Below are 22,580 nucleotides of genomic sequence, written 5' to 3' on the forward strand. Positions count from 1 at the left end.
TTCTAACTGCATATCCACCCCTCAGCTTCTCTGATTTTTACAGCTGAAATCAACCGCTTGTGAATGACATGCAAACTTGGGGAAAACTAGTAAAAGGTTTCTAAGTTTAGAAATCTATTTATTACAATTTTATGTCATATACCACTGTCAAAATGCAGGCAATGCATTTTGACTTTCTTTCTAAGTTTGTATTAATATTTACCACGTTTCTATATGCTAGTTGTTAAAACATTAATATCTGCCTTCTAGGAGAGGTGTCCTGGGGACATGGTGGTTAGTTTACTTGTTTTAATGAGTACAAATTATGCAAGAAACGTGTATGTTTAGCTGGGAAAATGTGTAATAAACATGAAAATAGCATTGTGTCAGCACAATTTCTAGTCATGCTATCATCAAGGATATGCTATCTCAGTTATTGGAATAATAACTCATTGCAACTATAAGGGCAAAAGAAGATTATTTAATATTGCAGTAAGCATATAGGGTAAATTCCATTATTAAAGGATTTCTTCCTATGTTTAATATTCAGCCCACAATTTTAAGGAATTCCAATTTCATTAATACTAATGATCTCGCCTTTTCTCTAACAGAACTAGAAGACAACTTTTAGACAGACAACAAGAAAAGATATCTGAAACACAATTTTGTAGAATAGCTAAGTGTAAAAGATATAAACTTTTTCTCTGGCTTTTTTGTTTGGTTGGTTGGTTTTGGTTTATTTTTTTATATATGAACTCCACTGGAAATATCTCATTTGCAACTGAGTGTTAGATTTTTCGCCAGAAATTGCAGGATATATTTTACCATTTTATTGCAGAATGCTGTAAAGAATGTAGTTAGACCTGTAATTGATTTCTCTAACTGTGTGTGGTGCTAAAAATTTAGTGTGCTTCTATTTGGACTTTTGCAAGTCCATGAATTGTGTTGTTCTTAAAGCTATATACCAAGTAGATAATAATCATTTTCCTTTGGAAAACAAGCAAGAATTTTCAACAGTTTGGTTCCTCACCAGCATAAAATACATTGAGAATTTATTTACCTATTTCATTTTAATTTTAGTTCATTTTCTGTTGTATACTTCTTAAAAACATATCTATACTATTTGTGTTGTTGTACACTCATTCAAATAGATTTACTAGTTTCCACTGTCATTTTGCTTTCCTGTATAGTAAACCTCTGCACTGTCTTTACAGGACTTCAGAAACTATACATTAGCTCTGTGGAATAGAGAAATATCTTAAAAGTCACTGCATCCTATCATGATGAAACAAGGTCTTGGAATACTGTGAACCAGAATGCAGTATTGTTTGACAAAGATCAAAGAATGGCCCTTGTGCATCATTCCAGAAGTGATATCATCCTTTGGAAGAAAGCAAAAAAACCCAAAACATTAAGGCATATTTTGTCATGCAGTGTGCCACTCCTTAACGGACATGGTTTAAATCAAATCAGGATCAAAGTAATTTACTGATTTATTCACAATGTTTAATTAATTGGCAATCAGTGAACAAAGCTTTTCAGGATCAGCAGTACAACAGACAAACCAAACTATGAGATATCTACAGAATGTTATTCATAGGTTGGGTAGGATGTACAGGGCTGTCACCACTAAAATCTTCACCGTCTCCGAGGATGGAAATCCCATAACTCCTCTGGTCAGACTGTTCTATATTGACCACCCTCAGGGTAGAATCACTTCTTGCTAATTTCTGATCAGAATTTGCTGGTGTTTTATTTTCGTCCTTTCTCTCTTGTCCCACCACTGTGCACTTCTGGAAGAAGTCTCGCTTCATCTTTTCTGTCAGATATTTTATCAGATAGCTTTATCTTCTTAAGACTGAACACAACTCTCTCAGCCTCTCCTCACACTACACCACGTGCATTCAGCTCACTGATCATCTCAGAGGCCTCTACTGGACGCACTTGAGGATGTTGCTGTCTTTCCTGTACTGAGGAGTCCAGAACTACAGCACTCCATATGAAGTCTCACAAGTGCCACACAGAGTGAAGGACCACTTCCCCAGATCTGCTGTCTGCACCCTTGAAATACACCCCAGAATGTCATTGGCATTCTGTGCTGTTGTTCTTCCTGGCTTATGGTTCACCTGTTGGCCACCAGGACCCCAGGCCTTTCTCTATGGATCTAAGCAGTTTTCCTCCAGCTTGGATAGTTGCATGAACTTGTTTCATCTCAGGCTAAAGACTTAAATGTGTTCTTCATGGCATTTCTTTCAGCTTATTTCTCTAGCCTGCCCAGGTCCCCCTGAATTACAGCACTGTCCTCCAACATGTAACTCCTGCTCCCAATTTGGTGTCAATCACAGTCTTGCTGAAAGTGCACTCTGTCCCATCACCCATCATTAATGAAGACATTGAATAGGATAGCTCTCAGTACTGGTCTCTGAAAGACGCTCTGTTCACTGACCATCAGCTTGACTCTGCATCACCAGTTGTCTGCTTATCTCACCCCTATCTCATCAAGCTGGTGATAGGGGGACTATGGAAAACTGGGGATTTGCTAAAGTCAGGGTATGCACTGCTCTCCCTTTGTCTACAGTACCCATCACCTCAGCAAAGAAAACAAAGAGGTTGATCAGGCATGATTTAGCCTTGAAGCTAAAGTTATCCAGTTACCTTCTTCACATGTTTAGAAATGGTTTCTAAGGGGATTTGCTCCATGAACTTGCCAGGGACTGCAGTAAAGTTGACTGGGTTTTAGTTTCCTGTGCCTTCCTTCTTGAAGATGGATGAAACATCTGCCTTTTCCAGTCTTCAAGAATACAAAGTCACCAAATTGCCAAGACCTTTTCAGGATTAAATGATAATGGCTTCACAATGACAATTGTTGCAATGACATTGGCCAGCTCCTGCAGTACCCTCAGGTGCCCCTTGGAATATTTCTTCCTTTATTGTGGGTACTGCTTCCCTTCATACTCTGCTAGGACATGAGAAGCCTCAGAGTTAGTTTTACCAGTGAAAACTGAAGAAAAAAGGTCTTGTACGAATCAGTTCTTCCTAAGATCCTTATCACTAGGTCTCCTGCTGCATGGAGTAGTGCCCCCATAATCTCCTTAGCCTTTCTTTTGCTACTGTTGTACCTATAGAAATCTTTTTGTTGCACTTCACCTTCCTTGATCATCTTAATTCCACCTGAGGTCTGGATTTCTTAACTGCATCCTTAGACATGCAAGTAATGGCTTTGTATTCCCCTCGAAATTGAGTGTCCCTGCTTCCACATTTTGTGTACAGGAGTTCTATGTTTCTGTTTCCAGGCCTTCTGCCATACTTGCTTAACTATACTGATATCACTATGGACTTTTGTTATGCTCCAAAGAGCTTTTTCTTGAAAAAGCCTCAGCCCTTTTGTTCTCCAAGGCAATTTCTAATCAGATCCTTAAAACAGGTCCTGAACAGATCAACTTTGGCTCTTCAGATAGTCCAGGGTTGTAATTCTGCTTTTTTCCTCGCTCTCTTCTCTGTGGATCATAAACTCCACAGCCTCGTGTTTGCTGCAACCAAGACTGTCCGTGACCTTCACATTTTCAACCATTTCTTCCTTGTCTAGGAATAGCAGGTCCAACACAACGTCTGTCTTAGTTGTGTCATTGATGTCCTGCATCAAGAAATTTGTTCAGTACTTTCCAGAATTTGCTGGACAGCTTAATAAATTAAAATAATTGTACTTAGTAACTAGTTTTTTTCTTATTTGTCTTCAGCTTTGACTTAAAACTTGTCCAAATCATGTGCACATCATATTGTAACCTAATATTTTGTGACCAAGTTCAGTCAATCAATCTGTTCACATCTTGATTGCATTCATTTCTTTAGAACTGCTGCTTGGGTTATCCTCTACCCAGATTTTTAGTGATGCTTTTGCATATGCTTTAAAACAGTAAGACTGCACAGATAAATTTCTTTACAGTTGCACCAACCATGCCTAATCATAAGAGCTTCTGAGTAAAGTCTTCCACCCACAAAGTTTACAACACTTGGAGATTATCAAAGTTCAGTCTTCTTTTGGAATATGTGAATTTTTCAATTAATATTTTTTTTCAACTCCAGGTTTTATGCTTCTTTCAGGGTGCCCTAGCAGTGGAAACATTTCTGAATGCAATACTTCAGTTGGTGGCTTTCAAGGATGCATGCGACTCATTTCCATTGGTAACAAAGCAGTGGATATGATCTCAGTTCAGCAAAATGTTTTTGGCAATTTCAGTGACCTTCAGATAGATTTATGTGGCATTATAGACAGGTAAGAAAATAATATTTATTTATTTATTTGAATATTTTGTTTTCAGAACTGTCTTGATGACAACAGAATGCTCACAAAATGGCATGCTGCTTCTTTTGTAAAAATTCAAAAATCTAGAATAAATGCAGTTAAACAAAAAAATTTCCTACCATTTTCCTATTTTTTTTTCTCAGTTCATACTTTCCAATTCTTCTCCTATGCTTAAATTATTATGACTTTTCAGTCATTGCTCTTCTCATGCTCCTTCATGTAGCATTTTCATTGTATAATCTATTTATATGGTTCCATTGCTCATATAACTCTTGGGCATACAAATAATTCTCTTTATATATTTCTCCTTAATATCTTTTCTCTCAACTCCTTTATCAATTTATATCAGTTTAATAACTACTAATTATACATAAACCATTGACAAAATTACTTTAAAGGACACAGTGTCATTCCAAATGCCTCACAAATTTAGCACGTTTAGTCTCTGAGGAGAGACTACCAGATGAATTTGTCACAATTACATCAAGCACCACACAGAAACATATGATTGCTTACCAAGACTTATTTCCTTTGGTGTCCTGGCAGCAGTATGATATACAAAACCCAGAATAAATAAATGTTTTTATATATATATATATATATATATATATATAACAAAAAAAAAAAAAAAAAAGAGAGACACTGACACTGGGATAGTTTTAAAATATTTTTCTCTTTTTTTTTTTCTTTAAATTTAAGACTGAAGAAAGAAAAATAATGAAAATTGCAGCAAAGAGTGATTCTTTTCAAAATATATTTTAGCCATAGTTTGAAATCATGATAAGCAGATAGTGCACAAAAATATATTTAGCAGATAACTGGCGTATGAAGTTTGCGTTTTCTTCCTTCTTTATCAAAAGTACATTCATGTTCTGGATCAGTGTTCTCTTCTGAATATTACTTTATCATTATTATTAGCCTGCTGCCTTGGTTTTAAATCATATAGCATTTATAGATGTCATACACTTTAAAGCATATTATCAAGCAATATGTGGTAAATGCTTAATCATCTGTTTTTTTTCTGGTTTAAACAGAACTGGTGATGAATCAAAAAATTACCTTTTACAGATGAAAAGTATTAGATTAGTATACAGATGAAAGTATTAGAAATACTTTTGCTAATATTAGAAATACTTTTGTTAGAAAATTAGTTTCATCAGAGAAAGCACTGTTCTAAATCTCGCTTTGGGTGGTGTCTCAGAATATAATGTAATTATAGCCTCACTTTGATATAGCAAATGGCTACTTCCTATTATACATTCTGAAACAGTGAAGATGTAAAATTTGATGCTAAAAGATTTAAATTATACTCTAAATTGTTTTCATTTCTACTGAAGTTGCTTCAAGCATCATCAATTTCATCTAAGATTTCATCTTGTGAACAGTATTAGGAAAATTGATTAATATGGGCAGGGAGTCAATACAAGTAAAGACCATTTAAATCACTTATTTACAGTTCTGGCATAATAATATATTTTTTTAAAAAAGAATAAGACAAGAAAAACTGTGGCTGAAATACATACAGGTGGAGCAGCTGTCAGAGAATGCACTGAAAGTCCTGATGGCAGTTATGTTAGAGATGTATAACTGATGACTAGTCATACCTGTAGAAAATAAAATTAAGCATTTATCTTAAGAATTAATACCATGGACATTTATACAATTCCTTCAAACAAATTATCTATTAACAAAGTAATTGTGAGCCCTGTGCCTAAAGTTAATTTCTGTCTTCCAGATCAGAGCTCAATGAGACTCATATCAGACTCGTTTTAGAAATACATTCTGTGAGTGAGATAATAGATACAAGATTGGCTCCTTCACTGGCAAAAATGTCATTTATTCCTTGAAAATAAGGGACCTATAACACTCTATTTATCTAATTTTTACCTGCTACTGCTTTTTTTTAATTATTATTATTTTTCTCCCTTCTCTAAAAACCTCTGCTTATCCTTGTTTATAAACATGAAAATAAGAGAAAATTCTTTGAGAGTCAGGAAGAGTGAATGTACAAAGACCCTGAATTATTCATAGGGCAGATGTGTGAACTGCCAGACTTTCTACAATCCTAATTTAATACCCTCCTAAAATTTCTTGAATTAATTAAAAGGTATTTTAAGATCCTGTGAATATTAGTGGGCCTGTTTTATTTTTTCTCTGGTTAATGTCAACAATAAAGCCTTTTTATACTTTGTGAGCTGTATCACATACACACACACATACACATACTCTCACTGCAATCAGAATTTTAAATAATTTCTAAGTTGAAAAGCCTGTAAATAATTGGTTACAATGTGCCACTCTATTGTCATGTATTTTTAGTTGTCTTTATAAAAAAATTTTTTTTTGTTTTCATCTCAATCAATATTTTATACTCAGGTATAGTGTTGCATTCTTAATCATTAAACAGTTACAAGCAAATTTTCTTTGTAGTCAACTATTGTAAATCCAGAACGAAGCCACCAAAATTCTTCAGATTTCTGCTCATATCACCAGAATGAAAACTGGCTTTACTGATGGTTACTTCCTGTAATGGAACTGACATCCTGAATATTTTACTCTTCCTAGAATAGAAAGTAACCATGATTTTAGAATAAGAAATAGCTCTAAAATACTATGGTCACTTTTATTTGATATATATATGGGTTTTTTTTTAAAAAATCTATTATTTTTAGAAGAATAGAAGGAATTTTCTTGTGATGGTGCTTTGTTGTGGTACATCTTGTTGAAGAAATCCGATCAGTTACAAAACTTGCCGGTGAATTATCAGCATGTAAATCTTTCATTGGTTTGTCAGTCTGTATTGAGTTGCAGATAGTTGAATGGTAATAAGTAACAATTATGCATCTTACACTTCTGTTCTCACAGGTTTCTTGCATAATTAATTTATTTAGTATAGGCAATAGGAATAGTGGGGAAGATGAAGGGAAATTCTGCTAATTTTCTAAGTAATTAAATTGACATCTTTGCCAATGAGCTTGAAAACTTCCTTCATATTATTATACTTCTTTTTCATGATTTTGCGTCCTTTGATAAGTACAAGTAACATGTAAATGAACAGAAAAGGCAGTGAAAATGCTCTTTTTATTTTAGGTGTTTGCCTAATTACTGTGAACACGGTGGTGAGTGCTCACAGTCCTGGAACAACTTCTACTGCAACTGTGCCAACACTGGGTACAAGGGAGCTACTTGCCACTATCGTGAGTCAAAGATGTTTTCTAACTATGCTTTTATTCCTGATTGATTTTTTCACTACAAAAATATACATTTGTATTGATCATTCATATTAAAAGATTTCTTGAGTCATGCAAATATTCATAAACTGGTTCAAGGAAAGGCCATGAGAATCCAAAATATGTAGCAGGAAAAACTCATTGAAATTTCTAATATTTATCTGTTTCTGTTTCACATTTTTCATAATTTGCATGAGATGGTCAGTAATATCCTCTTCCATCCATATAATTCCTCTTTCTAAATCAGCAAAGCATTTAGAAATGTGTGTAATTCATCTTTATTCATCACAACAAATATTTTTTTCTGAGACAATAGGACTACATTCATGTGGAAAATTAATCACATGCTAATCCTAAAAATGTGTTTATGTAGTTTTCTAAATCAGGGAGTAGAATGGGAGGGGAAAAAAAAAAAAAGAGTAACTAATTTCACAGAAGATACCCTACATTTGTACAGTTTTAAGTATGTTCTGGGAAAGAGAGTAAATCTTTACCCTCATTATATGCTTCTAATAACTAGAAATCCTTAAGAAACTTTACAGATCATTTTTAAAAAATTCCAGACTGCCCTAGTGATCAGATATATTTCTGGTTTTATAAATTGTTCTTATAAAACCTACACAATCCTTGTGGGCAGATTTTATGAAATGAACGTATGTCTACACACATAGGATTTTTTGAGAACTCACTGATTTTAGAAGACTAGCTTGTCAGCTTGTACAGACTCAGTAACAGTGATGAGTTTTCCTGTTATGCCTTATTTGTAAAGAATACAGTGGCATAAATAACAATTTTAAGAAAATGTGTGTAACAAAGAAAGGATGACAGTATACAGATAATTTTGAATACCACAGTGTGTAAGGTAAAACTGTGACAAGCCAAAAGTGAAGATGAAGGTGATGTGATTCATTATAAATTGAAAATCATATGTTGAATCAACTGATGATGTCTATAAGGACAGATAGAGACCACAGTTTCCCAATAGTTAGGAATCTGTGAGAAATTTAATACTATGATAAGAGTTATTGAATTCTTATTCATTGTCAAAGATACAAATAAAAGCCTTCCAGGTCATTTGTTTATGATTAATAAAATCCTGCACCTATGGATATAAAATGAGAGTCTTAGTAGTTGGTTTTAGTGACTTTAATAATGACTTAAAATCAAGAATCTAGGATATTTTTTTGCCACGTTATCACACTTCTGTGTCATTTCAAAAGAAAAAAATGCCCCTTGATTACTGAAACATTCTTTTTGTTATAAACCTAAAAATAAGTAAGTGATCTCAAAATATTAGTATACAAAATACCATGTTCATAAAACAACCAATGAATAATTGAATCTCTTTTGTCATATTTAAATTTAACTAAGACTATTTAAGGAGCCATAAAATTCCATTTGAAAATTACATAAATTTTGCTTTCTGAATATTTCATAATCAGCCTGAAGAAACTGTTTATCTTTTTGCTGTGTTGCCATACAATGTCAGTAACCATGAGAAAAAATACAGTGATCACTGTTGTGTATTCCAAAAACTAGCTTCATTTTAAGGAACAGCTCCTCTTTTGGAGTACTGTACTAGTATTCTAAAGCTTTTATTAAAAAAAAAAAAAAAGAAAAAAAAAAAAGCATGTAGAGATCAAAATCTTCTAGACAATAATCATTACGGAGCTTTGCTTTTATTTGTATGGCAATCATCACTATTTTTTTTCCCTGAATCTAATGGCTCTTTCTTTTTGACAGTGTTTTCAAGTTTTGATACTAAATGATAGAGCACACAGTATAATTTTGAAAAGAAATACCAGAATAGTATGACTGCTTCACAGCAATATCATGGTGAAAAGAGAAGTTAGGCTAATGCGGTCTAGCTGTGGCATTATCATCAGTGGTTCCTATCTGTTTAAGCAGAGAGGTGGACTCATAAGTCCTTTTTCTCAGGTTTCTCATCATAAAGGATTCATCACAGACTTTTCTTTTAGCTTTGACTGATATAAAGTATACATGACAAGGCACCAAGGAGCTGTCACTTTGTTTATTTAGTCTCTGAAAAGTCATTTGCCCTTCTGTTTAAAAACAGAAGAAAACAAGTGTGAAAAGCAAAAAATGCCAGGAGACAATCAGAACACCTAGAAACTGCTTACCTTGTGTTGTATGTAAAAACAACAACAAAAATCTGATTTGGTTGAGGGAGGCAGTGGTTTTTTTTCTCAAAATCTGATTACCAGTGTCTAAGTGATACCCTTGGCATTCATGTTACTTGGCATTTTTTACAACCATTTACTCACCCACATTTCACAGTTTTCTTCCTGAAGTTTCCAGCTTGAAATATGGAAGAAAATGCTTGTATATGCCCCTTGTGATGTCCCCAATAAATAAAACCAAATGTGCTTTACAAATCAAATGAAGGTAAACTTCTGTTCGTTTCTTTTCTTCCGTATTCTTTAGCAGTGAACACACACAACTTCTTTTCCCCATTGACAGACTCCAAACACTTTTTTTTTTTAATTCCTTGAATAAAATATAAAATTATGCCATTACATTTGTGATGGAATATGTTCTTTTACAGCCATCTATGAGCAATCATGTGAAGCCTATAAGCACAGAGGGAACACTTCAGGCTTTTACAATATTGATTCAGATGGAAGTGGCCCCTTGGGACCGTTTCTTGTATACTGTAATATGACAGGTGAGGTGATAAACTTCCTTAACTCACAGCTGGGTCTGTATGCATGCTCATTATATTGAAACATGAGTTATCAAGTAAGAAGCCACTGTAGCTCATAAGTTTAATGTATACATGCACAACAAAATGAAGGTGACTCCTTAGCTCAGAATACTGGGCAAAGAATTAGGCAGAGAAATTAAAATAATAAGAGTATTCAGTCTGTGAAGCTAATGCTGCATTCCTGGCGTGCTTTGCATAAATGGAATATGTGTTCCATATAGAGACAATGTCATATTAGTTTATTCTGGGGGAGCAGCTTTGTTTTCATTAAAGTTACATCATCTCGAGGACATTAAGGAAATAAGTTATGTTTTACGAAAACATTACTGAGTTTTCCTAGTAGCCTTCTGAAAAACTGTAATTCAGAACTGGCCTTTATATTATGAGGAATATGGCATTAAGCTTCACTTTTCAAACTGCAAGTAGATTTTTTTTGAGAATGCAAATACAATGCGAGAGTGGGACTCTCTCAGCCTCACTTTCAGGCACCCTATCTTCTCTTCTGCACCCAGTTCATAGAGTCTGACCATCTATATCCCTAGAAGTTTTAGATATCAGAGTTTCTTGTCAGACTGCTTTTTAACAAACCATTTGATGTTGTCTGTGTATGCCTATTGGTATATGTCCTTTCAATGATGGTTACATTTAAATGGCTTTTTGAAATTTATTATTGCTTTATTCGTGGCTGTTTCTTTTTTTTTTTTTTTTTTTTACTTAACCTCTATTTATTTGAATTACTTTCCAGCCAAAATGATGGAAACACTTTACTGTTTTATGTGACAAAAATATATTTTTACGCAGTTATAACTGGTTAAAAGACGACATGAATAACCTATTGTTGAATTTGATTTAGATATGTATTTAGATATGTATATACTCAACTCCTAAGTGTTGACAGCTTGACTTAGAAACCTTAATCATAAGCTTCTGATGTTGATTAGTAAACAATTTATGGTCACATCTATTTCTTGAGAAACTGTTAGGACTCTGCCAGTGTCGTTGGTTGATTTTCACGGCAGTCAACATGTTATACATGTTGAAATAATAGAATTCTTATCATTTCAATCAGTCTGTGCAATTTAACTAGTCTCACCATGTCAGCTCCTGACTTTTAACTTCTACAGTGAACTGTGCTACATCATGGTGGGCACAGTTCATATTGGCACAGGCCCTTAAAAAGAAATATCCTGATGTCCTACAAGACTAAAAAAGACCAAAAATCATGGCAGAAAGATGACAAGTTTTTTTCAGCGGGTATAATTCTCCAAGGTACAGTGTAGTGTCTGATTTATCCTTGTGTGTCCATGAACAGCTGTTACTGTTTTCCTCAGTCACTCTTTATTCACCACATTAAGCAAACCTCACTGATCAGTTCTTCATTTTGAGATGCAGCCTGACAGCATGAATTTTCTGTATTTGTTTTTTTCCCAGTTTCCTCATGACTGGTATTCCCTTTCCCCACCAGAGGCAAGGAAGGCAGATGCCTACATTTTTTACAGCACTGCCTTGTCTTTGACATTTACGGTGCTCTATTTTTCAGGCAGCTGGGAGGGAAGTGCCTTTCCCTGCTTTTATCTTTGGAGTTTGGGTCCAGAATGAAAAGCCTACAGTCCTCACTGCCAGTTAAAAGGACTAAATTTTGCAGTGACCTGTTTTTCTTTCTCTTTGTAAATTTGGGGGTGTGACAAGGAGTCTGACAAGTGACCTGTTTGTCTTAATTTTTATGTTCATTGTAGCCTTTAGGTATATTTTTGTCTGTGTGCATGTGCATGTACAAAAAGAAATCTAAGTTTGTTATATTTCCAGCCATCTGCTTTTTGACACCATGAGCATGTACTTCATAAGATTTTATAATTTGACCAAAAACTGGTAAGCAACGATAAAAAAAGGTTGCATAAATAAACTTTAAAAATACTATTTTATGAATAATCATCTCACCTTGATATTTCCTTTAGGCTTTCTGATGAATACTTGTCCTTTACGTTTCCTCTCTGTAAATATCTTGTAATGTCAGCCATGTGTGGCCTGTAGGAAGCTAATGAAATAAAATACAACTCTGTTAAATAGCTAGAAATACTACTATTCGAAAATCAGAAATGTTATCATCAATACTACAAGTTAGGAAAAAAAATTCTCATATCTACTCAAATTACATTGGCCATTAAGATACAAAAATACAGTTATTATGAATCTAGACTTGACTGAGCGAGACAGGGATTAACTGAGTACCTGCTCACCCCTACCTTGAAGTGGGTTTTATTCACGGGGGTCAGACTGTTAAAGGCTTTGCAAGTGGAAGTTGAAACAGAATAAGCTCAGTGCTTCCCTATTTAGAGGTGAGGGGTCTTGGCAGAAGTACAAACCAGCAGGATCAAATGAGCCTTTATCAGCACCAATATTTAGGGCAATTTATATTTCAAAGAACACAGTGGGACTAAATTCTGTAGTCCCAAGCAGAGTGTCTGATACATTTCCTTGTATGCAGACTGTAGGACACAGGGACCAATACATTCCTGTGCTATGGTGCCAGCCAGTTTCAACTTTCCTATATTTGTGAAGTATCAATATAACTGGAAAGCTACCGAACTTCTTTGTTGTTTAGTGTAAGCAACATGACTCCAAGTTGTAGAAAGTGTTTTAGAGCACACTGCACATCTTAGCACATGCCTTTTACAAATGTGCAATATATTGTTTATTATTCAACTATGTGAAATATATGTGGATTGATATGAAGGTCTTTTCTGCTCTTTTATTGCAAGATCATTACTTCAGAACATATTTTTCCAAAAATAATGTTTGGAGTACTGAATATTTACTAGTGATTTATAGAACAAAAAATCTTGCAGACACAGTTCAACTGCTTCTGGAATAACTTTTTTTGCAATATTTTGTATGCCTCCAGTTTACATGAATCCTAAGACCTGTCTATGCAATGCAGTGAAGTATGTGGCTGCCTTACCCAGCAGTATACAATCTAAAAGTCAACTTAAGAGCAGTATGTGTTTTTTAGGGAAATATGGCTTTCAGTTCTGAACTAGTAATTTATCATGTTACAGTACCGAGTCAAGTGGTCATACCATGGTGGTTGCCATAAATTAATACTATGTCAGGTGTTTGGAAGCAACTTCATATTTAACTTTGGAAGCTGTGATTGTAAGTTCTTGACTAAATGCAGGTTTGAATAGTATTTCAAATAAAGACTACTATTTGATTTTAGATGGCTAGAATAACTCACCTTCATGTAATCTGAGTTTTATAGTACATACAGTATTTGCAAGCTACTTTTTCTTTTTTTTTTTTTTATAATAAAAAAAGCCTGTAGGCCGTTTTCTCACACAGAATAAACTAATTCAATTATAGTGTATTATATATATACGTATATATGTTTATATGTAGTGTATATATGTGATGTAGTTAGAATTTAAGACCGAATTTAGTGTTATTTTAGAAACAATTTAAGCCTGGGAAAAGTAACAATAGTACATATTATTTCTTTCTATTCCTTCATTGTAATTTACCAGATAAACTATACTGTATTTCAGAGACGATAATCATAACAAGCTAAATACCTGTTACAATCACGGTACAATAATCTACTTATAAATAGAAACAATTACTTATCGTTTGTATTTTTGCACAGTGATTTATGTCTCTGTTTCATATGCCGCAAATCACTTTTTGTGATCAGTCACCTTAAAGTTTGGTTGATTCCCTCATAAATTCTCTTTCCATTGCCAACTTATGCAACTACTTCTCATTCTTTATTACTTGTCACATGTGTTTTGAAAGATACAACGTGGACCATTATACAGCATAACAACACCAACCTAACCAGAGTCAAAAGTGCTAATCGAGAGAACCCACACACTGTGTTTTTCAAGTACTCTGCCAGCTTAGACCAGCTTCAGGCTACAATTAACCATGCAGAGCACTGTGAACAGGAGCTTGCTTACCACTGCAAAAAGTCAAGGCTTTTAGATAAGCCAGGTAAGTAAAGCAGACAAATTTTATTATGTTGCATAATGCATTTTATTTTACTGGCTATTAAAGGTATTTATTTCTGTCAAGGTTATGGCATTTTGCTACTACAGAATTTGAACTACTTCATATATCTAGTACTCAGGTTCCTATAAGTTGCCAAGAGATATTTGAACCAGAAAAACACAAATGTCAGTTTATAATGATCTTCGTTCACAGATAAGTGCTCTCAAAGTTGATTTCTCTTATACATCTTTTAAATTAACAGAGATTAACAGAGCTCCTGTTGATCTGCCTTCCAGGGATTTTTGTATTTTAATCAAGGAATTACTGAGGAAATATTTCCTTAAAAGAACACAATTTAGTGCATAGATTTCAGCAAAATTTTATTGCTGAATGTTTTTGAACACTTAATGTTCATGACTGCTTGACAAAAAGTATTGATGACATTGAATTTCTACTGTCCAATATAAGCATTCATAAGAAAACCCAATAGTTAAAATGTGGATTATTGAGAAACGTATAATTGTTTTAAGAGAATAACGAATGGAGATCCTCTGATGTACTTAAAGAAAAATGAAGTTATAGAGTCTACTTAAATCCTAACTTTCACTGACACAGAGCTGCTGTTAACAGACTTTACCATGAAAATATAAGGACTCCAAATAATGTAGAAGTAAAAGTCTCATTGTTTACTGTCTTTCAAAAAACTAAGTGAAATTGTTTGACTTGTCCACCAGAAACTGCTCAAACTAATTTCTAGACATTCTTGCCTACTAACCAGAGAGCAGGCATCTGAGTGCAACAGTCTCTGATTCTGTCTCTAAACTCCTTATAAATTCTTTCTCCTTATATCATGGACATCGCTGGACTTCATAGAATTGAATTCACTCTTGGCAGCATATCTGCTCTAAAATGTCTCCGTAACATAAAAGATGAACCTATAGTTTAAGATGTCCCACTGACTCTCCTTTTTACCTATGGACTGCAAATTGAAGTTATAGTTAGATGTTCAAAAGCCTGGTTTACACCAAGCAGAGGGTTTCAGGATTTTTCTCTCTAGGTATTTCATATCCTTTGGCTATCAACTGTCACATAGACTAAGTTAAAAAAAACAAAAAAAAACAAAAAACAAACAACAATAAACCCCACCTTCTCAACTCACCAGTTTCAGCAGACTGATCAGTCTGGAAACCATAAAAAACATTAGGTCAGAGAAGGAGAGGGAAAGGGCCAGGCAAGAAGGACTTTTTTTTTTTTTTTTTTTTTTTTTTTTTGTGATCCAATGAGACTGCACCGAAATACAGGTTTTTCTAGAAAGTTAAAAGAACTCAATCAGTTAATTGTGCCAAGCCATCTAAAATTTAGTATTGAATGTTAGAATTAAATAGTCATGGGAAAGTTATTTGTGAGTTCTACAAATTTTCTAAAACCATTCTTTAAACATTAACACAAACTGCACCAAATGCAACTTGCCATTCCTCTGAAGAGTGAGCTTTAGTCTGTTCTGAGGTGAGAGAAAGATAGGATCTGGTAATGGTCAGTCTTGGCTTCTGCTGTGAGGCTGCTTAAAAATGGCAACACTGAGTTTTGTGATACAGGAATGACATAACACTTGTTAAAGAGAGTTAGGGTTTATGTTTCCCTCTCTGAAAGCAGACAGAGCCACATTTTTGTAACTGTTTAGGGGATGTATTAACTTGACCTTATCTTTTCTAGCATTCTTAATTAAATCACTTCCTTAAAATAAAATTCTGATTTTTACATTCCAGGATTGAGATCTGCTTTTTTTTAGTTCAAGAGTGGTGACCACAGTGGATGACTTAATAAGGACAGATCCTCTTTGACCCATTCAGTCACAGTAACGGTAAAAACAGATAAAGTTCCTGGGAGAAGCAGCAGATGCCCCTTTGTAGAAACAGACTGCTCTGTGCTTTTGAAGGGCTAGTTCTCACCTACAAGGAGAAGGGAAAAGGTGTTTTGGGGTTTTTTTTTCAAAATATATGTGCTGATACTTTTTTTCAGGGACCTCTGTGATCAGTGCACCTAGAATATGCACTGAAATAGATATTGTTTTCAGCATCTGAACCACATCAGCAGAAAACAATATGAGTTTGTACAGTCTTAGAATCACAGAATCACAAATCACTGAGTGGCATAGGTTGGAAGGGACATCTAGAAGTCATCTGGTCCAACACCCCTGCTCAAGCAGGGCCACCTAGAGTCTGTCTGCCCGCCCAGGAGCATGTCCAGATGGCTTTTAAATGTCTCCAAGGATGGAGACTCCATAATCTCTCTGGGCAACTTGTGGCAGTCACCCTCACAGTGAAAAAGTATTTCCTGATATTCAGGAAGAATGTCCTGTGTATCAGTATGTGCCCACTGCCTCTTGTCCTGTCACTGGACACCACTGGAAAGATCGTGTCTCAGTTGTCTTTACACCTTCCCTTCAGGTACTTGTATACATTGATAAGATCCCCCTGAACCTTCTATTTTCCAAACTAAACAGTTCCTTCTCTCCCAGCCTTTCATCATAGGAGAGATTCTCAGTCCCTTAATCATCTCTGTGGCCCTTTGTTGGATTCTGTCCAGTATTTCCATCTTTATTCTCTAATGAGGAGCCTAGAACTGGACACATGTAATATGTGGCCTCACCTGTGTTGAATGGAGGAGAAGGATCACCTCCTTCAACCTGCTGGCAACACCTCAACTTCCTGATGCAGCCCAGCATAATTGTAGCCTTCTTTTTAGCAAGGGCACATTACTGGATGTTCAACCCTGTATCTACCATGACCCACAAACCCTCTTCCATCAAACTTCTTTCAAGCTGAGTGACCCCCAGCACATATTGCTGCCTGTGTCTGTTCCTTTCCAGGTGCAGGTCTTTTCAATTCCCCTTGTTGCACTTCATGAGTTTCCTCTGGATAGCAGCATGACCCCCTGGAGTATCAGCCACTCCTTTCAAAGTCTTGGTTCATAAAGGCATTCAACGTGTTTGATAAGTGGTGAAGAATAGGGTTATATTTACACAGTGATCACCTTAGTGGCTAGCTAAAGAAGACCTGACTGAATCACCTTTAAATTGTGTAGACCAGATATCGAGCTCAGCAGAGCACTGTAATGCAGTGCTATTTAGAGAATTAGACACATCCATTTTGCTTTCTCAAAGACATCTGTACAGTCTTAAAAGTAGTCAAGCCATTTACTTACTCTTAAACAAAACTGGCAATTCCTAGATAAGCCCTAGTTAAAACTGGAACGCACCTGAACTGACAACAGTGTATTCATAGAATGTTTTGTGTTGGGACCTTAATGATCATCTAGTTCCAACCACCCCTGCCCTGCATAAGAACACCTTCCACTAGATCAGGTTGCTCAAAGCCCCGTCCAGCCTGGCCTTGAACACTTCCAGGGACAGGGCATCCACATCTTCCCTGGGCAACCTGTTCCAGTATCTCACCATGTTCGCAATAAATAATTTCTTCCTTATATCCAACTAAATCTACCCTCTTTCAGTTTAAAACTGTTATCCCTTGTCTCATCACTACACTGCCTGATAAAGAGTCCCTCCCCATCTTTCCTGTAGTCCCCTTTAACTACTGGAAGGCTGCCATAAGGTCTCCCTGGTGCCTTCTTTTCTCTGGGCTGAACAACCCCAACTTTCTCAGCCTGTCCTTCTAAGAGAGGTGCTCCAGCCCCCTCATCATCTTTGTGGTTCTCCTCTGGACCTGCTAAGCAGGTCCATGTCTTTCTTATGTTGGGGGTCCCAGAGCTGGACACAGTAGTCCAGGTGGGGTGTCACAAGAGCGAAGTAGAGGGGTAGAATTACCTCCCTCAGACTACTAGCCACACTTGTGCTGATGAAGCCCAGGATACAGTTGGCTTTCTGGGCTGGAGTGTACACTGCTGGCTCATAGCTTTCCATCTACTACTACTCCCGCATCCCTCTCCACAGGGCTGCACTCAATCCACTCATCACCAAGCTTGTATTTGTGCTTGGAACTGCCTCAACCCATGTGCAGGACCTTGCACTTGGCCTTGTTAAATTTCATGGGGTTTGCATGGACCTACCTCTCCAGCCTGTCCAGGTCCCTCTGGATGGCACATCCCTTCCCTCCAGCGTGTCAACTGCACCACACAGTTTGGTGTCACTGTCAAACTTGCTGAGGGTGCACTCAGTCCCATTGTCTGTGTCTCCAACAAAGATGTCAAACAATGTCAGTCCCAACACAAACCCCTGAGGATTGCCACTTGTCACAGCTCTCTATTGAACTGTCAACTGCAACTCTTTGAGTGCAACCACCCAGCCAATTTCTTATCCACCAAGTGGTCCATCCATCAAATCCATGTCTCTCCAGTTTAGAAACAAGGATGTCATGTGGTATGGTGTCAAATGTTTTACACAAGTCCAGGTAGATTACATCAGTTGCTCTTCCCTTATCTGCCAGTGCTGTAACTCCATTTTAGAGGCCACCAAATTTGTCAGGCATCATTTTCCCTTAGTAAAGCCATGTTGGCTGTCACTCCTTATTTTCCATGTGCCCTTACATATTTTCCAGGAGGATCTGCTCCATGATGTTTCTGGGTACAGATTTGAGACTGACTGGCCTATAGTTCCCCAGGTCCTCTTGTTTCCCTTTTTTAAAAGTCCAGGTTATGTTACCCCTTTTTCCAGTCAGTGGGAACTTCACTGGAGTGCCACGACTTCTCAAATATGATAGATAGTGGCTTATCCATCATCTGCCAGTTTCCTCCGGACGTGCAGGTGCATCTCATCAAGTTCCATGGACTTGCACACCTTCAGGTTCCTTAGGTGTTCTCAAACCTGATCTACTCCTACAACGGGCAGTTCTTCATTCTTCCAGTCCCCAGTATTATGAATATATGCTAAAATATTTTTAGTCTGGTAAAGATTTTTAGTCTTTGAACACAACAATATATAAGCTTTTTTCTCTGAGGTTATGAGAGTAAGTTTTTCAAATATCCTCCAATTTCTCATCTTATTCTTTCTAGAAATATAGACTTAGAACTTGCTAATATCACGGAAAAGGAGAATTCTACTATGTTTTGAAAATTTTAAGGTCATGCCACTCCACTTCTTTCTTTTATCTCCTGGATATCAGAGAGCTGGGGGAAAAAAAAAAAAAAAAAAAAAAAAAAAAAAAAAAAAAAAGGAGAGAGAGAGAAATTAGGGATTGTGTCTTGTTTTCATGTCTTTCTTCTTCAAGATATATCTTTCCATTGAAAAGTATGGAGAGGACAGAACATATTATTTCTTCTCTCCAAAGAGTTCTAGGTTCAGATTTAAAACTGATACCAAAAAATCTAGTGCTCTGTTTGAGAGCTTTGGAAATATATTTCTCACCTGTTTTTATGTGAAACATATAACTTCCAGACTGCTCCAGCAGATACACGTTCTAACTTTTAGTCTCTCAGTGTGACATAGTACCATAAACTTTAGAAAATTCATTTGAAATTTTTGTAAGGACTTTGCAATAATAAGTGTGAATTATAGTTAAATTTTGTGGGATGCTCAGTCTATTTAGAAGAACTCAGAGAGCTAAATAAGAATTCTGTTTGGAATACAAATGCTCTAAAAATTTGAGGGACGTTTAGGAAAGTAAAGGTAACTAATTTGAAATTTTGGACTTGCTGACTTAGTTGCTGTTTCATCTATTTAGCATCTGAAATTAGTCTTCACCAAGTTTTCATCTTTATGATCACTTTTATGTATTCGCTTGATGATTTTTATGCATGTGTTTTTGAATTATTTTATAGTCAGAATTACAAATCAAAAAGCAATCAATCACACATAGCTAGTAACTGAAGCATACCTGACATTAAAACAAAATTCAAATAACATTTTACTGAAGTAAATTTGTTCTGTTTCATTAATATGAGCACAATGAAATATCAGAATTTGGAATACAAATAAGTACATTATCAAATTGCCTGCACAATTTAATCCCTTCCACTTCTGCTATCTATACTCTCCACTAGCTATACCTCACAAGTACAAAATTTGGTGATGGTCTCATGAAACATTTTTTGGAACACACAGTAATTCTTAACTGACTGTATTTTAAGAATATATTAGATTCAATCAGTCTGAATATCATTTGCAAACAATGTTTTTTAAGTCACCTGTTAATACATTTATGTGATTATCATTAAGAAATCTGTAGCCACTTTAATTAAGAGCTTTATTTTGCTTAGGCAATATATTCTGCCAAAGCAGGTATAACAATCTGGGCTAATCAGTATGAACTTGCAGCATTTCAGTAAATACTCTGTCCTCACCCTGCTGTATGAAGAGACAACTGAGACCAGATTTTAAACATACCCCAGTGTCCCTAGAGAAAGACTGGGAATATTAATTCATGACTAGAATATAAAGCTAAGGCATGCTTGTTGAAACAGCAGAAATATTCTGCTTTTTACAGTCTTAGTTCTTGGAAGCTTTTTAAAGTTTTGTCTGATAAATTATTTATAAAATGTCTCTAGGTTTTCTTCCTCCTATGATGGCTTGCAAACACAAACACCGATATTGGACATTGATGACATTATGCAAGTTTGACTTTTCCAGAAACTGCTCGCACTCTTTCTTGGCCTCCTGGCTGACAGTTGTGCAGTAATGAGTGTAGTCAATGTGTGTATGATCTGTCAGCGTAATGGAGGTCTTATCCAACAGTGAGGCTTAATAAGCAGTGGCAGTTCTAAGTAAAGTTGCGACTAGGATAAATTTCAGCTTCTTTGTGGGGCCCTGCTGCTGAAAACATGGAGCTCCAACAACAGCAAAACGAAGTGCATCTATAAGAAATTCTATAATTTAACAGTACTTTATTTCTTCTCATGCCTTGACTTTCATGTATTGCATCTATCAACCTCCTTCCTTCTCATTTGAGATAGTTTATGCTTCATATCTTCTAGCTATTATCTGTTCTGTATATATTTTCTGTTGCTGTGATTACTTGGCAGCATCTTTAGCTTAATCTGCAGTACTGTAATATTATGGAAACATCCGTTTTGCTACAAACAATGCCGACTGGATGCACCAGACAAAGATGTAATAATCCTGGGAAACCCCACTTCCACTCACCAGATACATCAGCTTGTTTATGGGAGCACCATTAACATGATTTCTGCTGTCTCTGAGTATATGAATTCTGAATCTGCTGGGACTGAACAGCTGTTTTTGGGCATTTCTGATTAACATCACTATTCAGCTGCTTAATGTTCATCACAGATATGGGTAGTAGTACTCTGTACTATTCTTGGTAGCGGCGTGAGACCATTTCTGCATAGCTTTTCTATAACTCTTCTCATTCTATTGGTGGTTGTTCCATGATCTGAAATAGATCTTTACTTCGGAATATAAACTACCTTTATTTTTTAGGGCGATGGTATTTCCTTTTTCATGGATCATTTTAAAATGAATTATATAAATGGACTGCTTAAGATAAATGATTCTAATATCATGGCTGACTGAGCTAGGGACTGTGAGTTCCTTTTTCCACTAATGCAAGCAAAAACCTGTGACAATCATTTAATACCTGATAATGAAATATTAAAATGAATAATCACTTATCAAGCAAAGGTAGTAATTTTTTTTTCTAATTGTTGTTAAAGTTTTTAGATTTGAGGGGTGATTTTTCTCTGCTTAACATTTTGGAAACTTGTTTGGATGAGAAATATTGGGAGAGGTAGAAGACAAGACTGGGCACTGATTTTCTCTTACATACCTTTTAGAGGGCGTGCCACTGAGCTGGTGGATTGGAAGAACCAATGAAACACAGACTTACTGGGGAGGTGCCTTGCCTGCTGTACAAAAATGTTCTTGCGGATTAGAGGGGAGCTGCATTGATTCCCAGCATCACTGCAACTGTGATGCAGACAGAGATGAATGGTGACTTTTTACTGTTGCTTATTCGCAATATTTTTTCCTGGAAAGTAAATAAAGCAAATATACAGGCCTTAGCACATTTAGAGCACCAGGCTGTGGTAAATTTAAATTAACATAGTGTTACCTGCTTCTTTGATATAGAGCATATTTTCTCACAAAATTATAACTACATACAATAAGTATTACTGTTAATTCTTCTAGTCTGAATTCTGGGGGAGGCATTAACTGTATACAGATATTTTCTAGTTTTGTAGAATATTGCAAGTTATATATTAAGACATTATCTCGGGTCTTTAATACAAATTCAGTTATTAGTTTCAAAATACTGAAAGTAAATTAAAGCTAAAATAAAAGATTCTGGCATAATTTTTAACTGCACTTTTAAGTTTAGACTTTTTACCCCTTTTTTGTCACCTACAACTTAGATAATTAAAATTAGACACCCTTGCTATCAGTCAAGCA

At 35.7% G+C, this 22,580-nt stretch overlaps 1 protein-coding gene across 1 annotated transcript in view; it reads left to right on the forward strand.

The window, feature by feature from the left end:
- CNTNAP4 (contactin associated protein family member 4) overlaps window positions 1-22,580 on the forward strand; it is a 239,885-nt gene that overhangs the window by 171,083 nt on the left and 46,222 nt on the right. Inside the window, exons 10-14 of the mRNA XM_074931769.1 lie at window positions 4,081-4,252; window positions 7,373-7,479; window positions 10,079-10,198; window positions 14,027-14,224; window positions 21,965-22,121. Coding sequence (XP_074787870.1) covers window positions 4,081-4,252; window positions 7,373-7,479; window positions 10,079-10,198; window positions 14,027-14,224; window positions 21,965-22,121 — 754 coding nt within the window. The remainder of the gene's footprint in view (window positions 1-4,080; window positions 4,253-7,372; window positions 7,480-10,078; window positions 10,199-14,026; window positions 14,225-21,964; window positions 22,122-22,580) is intronic.

Source organism: Athene noctua, chromosome Z, assembly GCF_965140245.1.
Source record: "Athene noctua chromosome Z, bAthNoc1.hap1.1, whole genome shotgun sequence".
NCBI classification, from domain to species: Eukaryota; Metazoa; Chordata; class Aves; order Strigiformes; family Strigidae; genus Athene; species Athene noctua.